We start from the raw sequence: 9,004 nt of genomic DNA, 5'->3' as shown, positions 1-9,004 counted from the left end.
CCGTGATTTATGCTCTAGAAAACACACACACACACAATGAAGTGACCGAGATCTGTTGTGATCCTCAACAGCCCAATCAGCTGACATCTTTTAATCTAAAATTACTTTAATTACAGACAATTAGCGGCCGCATCGGGCTTCTTCCCAGCTATGCTGACTCCAACATACTCTCAACCATGTCCTTGCTTGCCGATACAGTCACCGCCTGTTAATAATGAAAACCAGTAAAAACTAGAAATACCTAGTTTCTGGCTCACTGTAAAAACCATCGAATTATAACATTTTGATCACCTGACTGATGTAACTATTAACGATGTGAACAGTATACACAGAATAGTCTCAATCCGCCACCGTTTCGGCTGGTGCAGTTTGACATACCTGATATACCACCTAGCATATTATCATATTAGTTAGGAGTCTCTAGGTGAAACTTTGACGTACAGTATACTATGCGTATACAAAAAGTGCGAGAGAGAACATATCCCATCTATCTCCCAGCAAGCAGAAAAGTTAAGCGAATCTATTGTTACTATAATCGATTTTGATTGACAAATGGTAAGCAGTCAGCCACTCTTGGCATTAGCTCCCAGTAATATTTTGGATAAGCCACTAGATAATGCAAACATTGACACTTTATCGGTCTGTCGTCTATCCGCTAATATTCTATAATGTTAAATAGGAGCCTGTCAAACGTTTCCAATAAATATTCGATATTAACTTGATATTTCACTTTTAAACTTGAACTACGTATATTCCGTAGTCTATGTTAAAGGCTGCGTTACTGTTAAATTTGACATTAACCTTAACTATAACAGCTAATGTGATGCAACCCAGCTTAAGTATCTAACATGTAATGTTGGTAATTACGAGCAGTAAGAACTCCCGAATAAGATTCTCCGGAGTGCCGCGTGTGAGAGAACTAATGGAAAATCTTTTATCATTACTACTAGTACTGTACTTCCTTCCTAAGTCTCATTAAAAAATTTGTTTCATATTTTAATTAAGTTTTAATCATAGTATAATAATATACACCGCCTGGTATTCTCCTCCCACTACGGCCTAAGACTACATCACGATATAGGTAATAATTATATGTCATACTTACAGCTCGCCATTTCATTGCTATTGTTGTGTCGCTCACATCTGTAGCAAGAGTATAGCGATGTTTCACTCGAAAATAGTTTGAGAACCGCATAGCAAATAATGACGTATTCTTAGGCCAATCACGTGACCCACGGGAAGAGGCGGCGAAATAGCTTTATTTTTGTTTTGTATAATATTTTAAAAGTTGTAAATAAACTAGTTAAGTGTTGTAAGACTGTAGTTGGATATTTAAATAAAAAACAATATTTAATTATAATTAGTTTATTTCAATGAAACCAACTCACCATGGCCTTTTCCACGATCACGATCGATGGCTCAAGTGTAGAATAGTCCATGGAAAATAGTGTATATTTAATAAATTGCACACAAAAACTAAAATTACAATTTCTTGCTTATAACAACACATAAAGAGAAACCCCATAACAGAATAAAATACAATTATCTGTGGTAGATATACATTTGATTATTCTATAGTATGTCTAACATCTAAAATGCCTAGGAACAATAATGTAATAATGTAAATAATCTTATATGCAAATAGGAAAAATAATGTTTATATGAAGTTCATTAAGACAACAAAAATATTTATAATCTGTATGATGACTAAATTTCTTTTAATAATTGGAATGTAATACTAACATGTCTCATAGGATAAATATAAGTATATAAACATTTTATCTCTTATTGCCTAAATAGCACAGCTTTTACAGTAATTAATAAACATAAAATAATTCACTTCAAACTTAAGGAATACACAAACTGGTGGTGTTATGTGAAATATTATGTAAAAACTGTGATTTGTGTAAAAGAAAACATATCCCCGATATAGGAACAAACCTTACATGAACCTGCCTACATTGTTGTAGTTGCTGGATGGCCCTCATAACACGATGTTAGTCCTAATCTAACTTCCTGCCTAGCTTCAACTAAGCACAACTTCATACCTAAGTGTTAAAAATTACCAATGAATATTAACTATTTACTTACCTAATATTTATATAACAGATCATTATCAGGTGCAAAAAAAATTGTGTTTGCTTATGACCACAGCACACAAGTGAAAACTTCACAAAGGCGAGGTTAATAATATGAAAAAAATCCTTTATTTTGTTTTTTATTCTTAAAATATCTACTAAACATATACCCCCTTATTCATAATGGTCGGCTAACTTTAAACAGCCGCTAAGGAGTGTTTTTTCTCATTCTGACTTAGGTCAATAGAAGAAGACAGAGTGAGAATTAGCAAAGCTTTAAGTTAGCAGACTATTATGAATAAGGGGGTTACAATATATTATATAACTATAATTGTCTATATTATGTTACTTTGGTATATTTTGCTTTGACTGATCCCACTCCCTTAGATGACTTGAACCAACTTTACCCAAATGAGTAGCACTCCTATAAAGTTTTCACTTATACACAGTAATATGGATCCCTGGGTTTTTTATTAATACAAAATTATAAATTTATACAATTCCTAATAATATAGATTTATTTATTAACTTTGGTTTTATTTATTTTTAGGGTTCTGTACCTCTAAACACATAGCGGTTAAGTGGGAGTGGGACTCGTAATGGTGCGTTTCACACCTTACAGCATATGACATTATGTACTTTATCATTACTGCTGTAAAGTATGTTGAGGGAGACAACGAAGATGCAGGTCACCTGATGTTAAGTGATCACCGTCACCTACACTCTACTCCAACATCAAGGAATCTCAAGAGCATTTTGAAGGTACCTGTGCCGAATCGTCCTGGAAACACCACAAGGAAGCTTAATCCGGTATATGTTTTACGTGGCAGATCATTCCTTGAAACCGCTATGTGGAAAAACGCACACCCAGACGGTGAGGATGATATCCTAATTTGTGGCGTGTGGTGGAATTCAGCAGCAGGAATTAAATATGTTTACTAGTTGTTCGGAGCACTATGCGTAATAAATACCTATGCTGTAGAAGACACACAATGAAGCGATGTCGCTACGGAACGCCATGTGATCGAAGTGAACAGGATCAACGACAAAACGAGCAGCTCTGTGTTGCTTTTGTCAACTGTTACAGCTGGGATGTACCCCACCAGGATAAAAGCTAGTTCTATTCATGTAAACCCGAACGTGCGCTTTAAGAGCTCTGCAATGTGTGCCTTGAAGTAGTGCCTTTATTCCCTCACTGTCAGTCTCTTTGCATTACAGATTACCGCGGAATTGGCAATCGCTCGGTAGATGTACCTATCAAAACCCTATTTCTCAAAAATACATTTAGTTGTAATTAACATCAATATTAAATATATGAATACTTTGAAGTATCATATATGTACCATAAAATCAAGCTTCTTAATCTATTCAATCTAAAGACTCTACAGATAAGTTTTCTTTCATTGACTTCAATAGAAGTATGAGACTTATCAAATAACAAGGGATTCACAGCACAATTGAAGTAATGGTTATTAGGACATTGGGTGTTTAAATGTTGGCAATAAGCTAACTGTTTTAGAATCTTTAATAGACTATTTAAAGCGTCCAAGGAAGAATCAACTCCCACTGAATGACCGCATTGTTGGTATGTGAAACCAATTCTGCACGTGTTTCCCCACAGGAGTTATTTTCTTGCCAAACTCTGGAACAAAAGTCAACTCGCTCAAGTTAGACTCACGTTCCAGAGTTCAGCAATTTAAGTATATAGTCATTTTTGAATAACTAGATTTTTCGGTACAGAACCCACGGCGCGCGAGAGCCTAGCACTTTCTTATTTTTACTACCTATCGATTCAGTAATGTATATAGCATTCCTTGGTTATTCCTTAAAAAATCTCTGTAAATGTTTTTTATCAGTTAAAGGATTATTAAATACTTACAAGAAGCCAAGTTTAGTAACGTCTCTGGTTTCCGGTCGCACTTCCCATGTTGTTGTAAGATTGCCCACCAGCTGTATTATAACCCCCTGAAATTAATTAATTAACAATATTAAAATCTGGTTTAATAGCACTTGCCACTTACATACCATAATCTATACTAGTAATATTATGTGTAAGTTTTTTTTTATGAAAATAACGAACGAGACGAGCAGGACGTTCAGCTGATGGTAATTGATACGCCCTGCCCATTACAATGCAGTGCTGCTCAAGATTATTGAAAAACCCTAAAATTCTGAGTGGCACTACAACTGCGCTTGTCACCTTAAGACATAAGATGTCAAGTCTAATTTGCCCAGTAATTTCACTAGCTACGGCGCCATTCAGACCGAAACACAGTAATGCTTACACATTACTGCTTCACGACAGAAATAGGCGCCATTGTGGTACCCATAATCTAGCCTCCCACTCCTCCCACAGTTTATATTATGTTTGTTACTCAATCATGCCAAAATGGCTACATAGATCTCAATGATCTTTGGCAAACAGATTAGTACATTAGATACGTTTTATTAATGCAATGTTGACGCAGATGAAGAGCACTAAACATTATTAATAATGAACTTCTAGAGCTTGGAGATTAGAACTTTGATGTCTGTTGGTTAATGCATCAACTGTACTCAATTACTAATATGGTTTCTTTTTTTTATTTTACATTTATATATTAAACTCTGCTAAGTTATGATGTTGGAGTGTCTTTGTTGTATCACTTTATTATTATTATTAATATCAGAGAAAATAGCATTTAAATATCCTGCCGGCGGTCGCTCCATTCCCAATTTATGGTATCATTAAGAAATTTTATTTATTACCTCATAAACGACTTCTAATTATTCTTTTGAATTTTGCATTAAGTACACGTCTTGTTTTAAACATTTTCAGGGATATTGTTGTAACGGCGTATACATCGCCCCACAATAGACTTAGCCTAGACTAACTCGACTCAGCCGAGTAGTAGGCATAATAAGTTTCATCTAGTGTTAACATTATGGTTATGTTACATAATATTATCAGGAATATACTGAGGCAACAATAGTTAAAATGTTCATTTCATTAAATTTTGGTCTCAATGATTCTTGGGTATTTTGAGGTTATAAATAGTGGGAATAGCTCTCTCCTGCAGCACAAAGATGGTATTGATATCGGCAGCATTGCCCCATAGCAATATACCATTGGAGCATTACTATGAAAATAACCAAAGTATACTAGTCGCTACGTATCTATTATCGATACAGAGTGTTTAGTGCTATATGTATGTTTATACACCAGAAGGCATTCACTTAAAATTTAAACCAAGCAGGAATACTTTTTTTTTTAATAAGTAATGATAAAAATTAATTCACAAACCATGTTGACTATGCATGTATCATTCCTAGGATACATAATAAAACATATAAAAAAAATTGTTTGTTGCATTTTCAAACACAATAAAAAAGACCCCTACCTGAATTATAAGGTTGTTGTCTGGATGCATTAAAATTTGGACGCATTGGTCCACCTCCATAGTTCTGTTGATATCCAGTCCCGAAATTGTCTGACTGCTGGTTCCAGGCACCACCCTGGCTTCCATATCCTTGGTTACCCCAATTGTCTCCATTGTCCCATGGGTTTTGATTGTTCCAGCCACCTAGATTGTAAGGCATTAATTTATAAGTCAATTTACACCATTTATAATAATAATTGAGACAACAAAAATATTTATATTATTTATTTAAAGCTAGTGTAACTGACATTACAAGCACATGATTCAAGTCTCAGTGTGACCAAATTAGAAAAATGTGTAGGTCGTTTCATAATGACTTGACTCATATCATATTCAAGACAAATGGCCAGATAAGGCTATGAATGTCCCTTGAGTCTAGGTACCTAGTCTGGCTGGGGCATTCAGGCCATTCCAACATTGAAATACATAGACACCCACACACTAGTATGTCACAAATTCCTAACTGGGGCTGAAAAGAACGATATGGCAGCCCATCCACATGTTGTTCCTATTCTGAATGCTTGACCGAACAGTCACAGCTAGCAATCATAAAGGCTGTTGAACTGGATGTTTGGCATTGCAAGTGCATAGTCTTTAAAAAAGTAAATATATACACTTAGTAAAGTCCCAGCTTCTGTTGATCATTCAGCATTATCTAAATTAAAAATTTATTAAAAAAAGGTCCGACTTATATTTTACTTCTTGCAGAATAACATCATAAAAAATTAAGAACAACACTGCATAAATTGTTTAAAACAATGCTAAAAAGAACAAGATCTACGAATGACCACTTGTTTTGCAAGCGATGGCAAAAAATGAAATGATATCTAAAATAACCAATTTTGAGAAAACATTTTTTATTTCAATAAGTCATTCAATTTTTTTTATCGAAAACGAGGAGAAACTGAGAGTATGGGTCACCTAATTTTAAGTGATAACATTCTCGTGCGACACCACAGAAATCCCAGGAGCACTTACAGCGTATTGTATACTTAATAATAATAATAATAATTTGATTTTGATTTCTTATTCACACATAAGAACTATAACGTTGGCCGTAAAAATTAAACTTATAATTTAAAAAGATTGAAATGACATGAACGAAAAAACAATGGGGAGGGATAGAAAGATATTGTGGAATGAAGTAAGAATAGTCTCAGCTGAAGTAAAGGAAGATAAATAAACCATAAAAGAGAGGAGAGCTATATTAATTCATAATAATATGTTTCCACATGTGAAGGCAGAGCTCATATGTTACAGTATCATGTAATAATCAGATTTAGTTAACAAAATTTAAATTATAACAGGGTTGTATGCAGCAAGAACAACCACTGATCTTGGTCAAATGCCTGTGGAACTACAGCAGTGATCAGCTGATTGTTACCACAGATACAAGAGTTGGATACATAGAAGGAATACATCCTATCACAATCTGCTGACTTGAAGTGCCAAATATGGTCACTGTTCACTGTTGTTCTATGTGGGTTTGTAATAGGCACTCCACCTCTGACTACACAATGGTCGGAAAATGTATTTTAGATAGTTTGTTTTAGTAGATATTATTCAATTAAGTGACAAGGGCATTTTTCAATTAAAAACCAACAATAACATATTTATTACATGGAAACGGTTAATAATATTAAATATTGGTGATTACCAGAATTGCCCCAATCCTGATTATCCTGCCGATTACTCCAGCCACTTCTACCACCCCTCTTATTCCCACCTCCTCCACCTCCACCAGCAGTACCACTGCCTCCCATTTCAGACTTTGACATGGCCTTTTTCACATCAACTCTGAACCCCTTAATTTTGTGACTCTGATGCACTGTAATAAACAATTTGTAACAAAATCAATGGATAGGGATACAAAATTATGTCACATTAAATTTTTATATTTATAACTTACAGCATATTCTGTCAACAGGATCATAATCATCAAATTCAACAAATCCAAAGCCCCTTTTCTTGCCAGTATCTTTTTCAGTAACAAGACTGACACTAACAATATTTCCATATGATTCAAAATAGGACCTTAGGTCTTCCTCCTCTATATCTTGTTTCATTCCACCTACAAATAATTTCTTAACAGTCGCACTTGCATCAGGTCTATTTATTTCTTCTCTTGGTACAGCCCTCTTAGGCTCCACAATCCTTTAAAATTTTAAGAATTTAGTTACAATGACCTAATATATGATAATTCTATTTTTTCATTCTGTTGGCCCAAAGAGGAATTTCACATAGACAAAGTTGAAAGTACAAGCATATTAACAAAAATGATAGAAAACATGGCTATCATGGATGACCCATCACAACCACCAATACATATTTAAATAATTTTTCACTTTATTTATTGAAAATGTGTGGAAAAATTAAATAAAATGAGGTACATAATTTTACAGCTACTTTATAAGATTTGAATTTTACAAACAACCCACTCTTCTCCAAATTTATATCAATATGTATACAAAATTTTACCCTTTTAATTAAATACTTAATTGGAATAGCAAAATAGTAAAAGATGTGGAAGATGTAACTATGATATGCACCAACATCCGAGATTGGTGCTAAGCCCTATTCTATTTATATTTAGAGAACTTTTTTACCTTCCATCGATCTTATGAGGTCTATTCCTTTGCGCATCATCCACCATGTGTGCATGAGAGTATGTGATAAAACCAAATCCGCGAGACCTCTTCGTTTGCGGATCTTTCATCACAACTACGTCAACTATTTCACCCCATTGTTCGTAAAACTCTTTCAATGACACATCAGTGGTTCTATAGTCCAATCCGCCTATGAAGAGTTTCCGCATATGCTCAGGCTCTTCCTGTAAAATAATTGTATGAAGCCTACATACACTAAGAGCTACATGAATCAGTGATAAATAATAAATAAGCGTTTAACATATTATGAACGAGACTCCGAGAACCTAAAAGAAACAAAGTTAAGCACCTACGTAATAATAATATTGTTACTTACGAAGTCATCACCGCCTCTGGGTTTCATTTTATTTTAACAATTTGTAAATTCTACAAACAAATTTATGTCAGAGTTTCAGCAAGAAAATAGAAATACCGGCAAGCTGGAACTCAAACAAAAACCTATCGTAAATCAGAATTTAGAATAGCAGTAGCCAGTCACGCAAATTTCAAAATGAAATATGTAGTATTTACATCCTCTTTGATGAAAATGGCTAGTTCACGTCGACTTATTACTCATAGTTGGGACCTCCCTATATATTATTATACTCTTTCGTTGGGAACCATTACACTTTAAGGCACTGAGAAAAAGCGCGGGAGAAAAAGGCGGGAAGTGTAGAAGTAGGCGGACGTCCTTTTTTGGCAAAACTTTTGAAAGTTAAATTAATTTGATATTATAGGATCAGTTAAGTTGTAAAGTGTATATATAAGTAGTTAGTGTTTATTATTTATAGTTTTAGTTTTTTTTTCTTCACCTGGTAAGTCATTTTATTGTATTATATGTAAATAGAATTTTTCTCTTGGC

The 9,004-nt window shown here is 34.2% G+C and overlaps 1 protein-coding gene across 1 annotated transcript; it reads right to left on the bottom strand.

The window, feature by feature from the left end:
• Positions 1-1,349: 1,349 nt before the first annotated feature.
• Positions 1,350-8,650, bottom strand: LOC126966742 (heterogeneous nuclear ribonucleoprotein A1-like). The gene is made up of 7 exons (XM_050811012.1): positions 8,480-8,650; positions 8,104-8,327; positions 7,407-7,651; positions 7,155-7,325; positions 5,459-5,641; positions 3,958-4,043; positions 1,350-2,048 (listed from the first exon to the last, which is right to left on the bottom strand). The coding sequence occupies exons 1-6, from the start codon at positions 8,504-8,506 to the stop codon at positions 3,970-3,972; spliced, it is 924 nt and encodes a 307-aa protein (XP_050666969.1). The 5' UTR covers positions 8,507-8,650; the 3' UTR covers positions 1,350-2,048; positions 3,958-3,969.
• Between the last annotated feature and the right edge of the window lie 354 nt (positions 8,651-9,004).

The sequence above is a fragment of the Leptidea sinapis genome, chromosome 11 (assembly GCF_905404315.1).
Source record: "Leptidea sinapis chromosome 11, ilLepSina1.1, whole genome shotgun sequence".
In the NCBI taxonomy this organism is placed as follows: Eukaryota; Metazoa; Arthropoda; class Insecta; order Lepidoptera; family Pieridae; genus Leptidea; species Leptidea sinapis.
Note: the sequence above shows the minus strand (reverse complement) of the source record. Positions and strands in the feature narration are given on the sequence as shown.

Bases quoted from the DNA above. Each gene is read 5' to 3' on its own strand.
- LOC126966742 (XM_050811012.1), bottom strand. From the start codon at position 8,506: ATGAAACCCAGAGGCGGTGATGACTTC. The intron at 7,652-8,103 runs GTAAAAAAGTTC...AAAATTTTAAAG, and splicing joins CCTCATAAGATCGATGGAAG to GATTGTGGAGCCTAAGAGGG. The intron at 7,326-7,406 runs GTAAGTTATAAA...TGTTTATTACAG, and splicing joins TCCTGTTGACAGAATATGCT to TGCATCAGAGTCACAAAATT.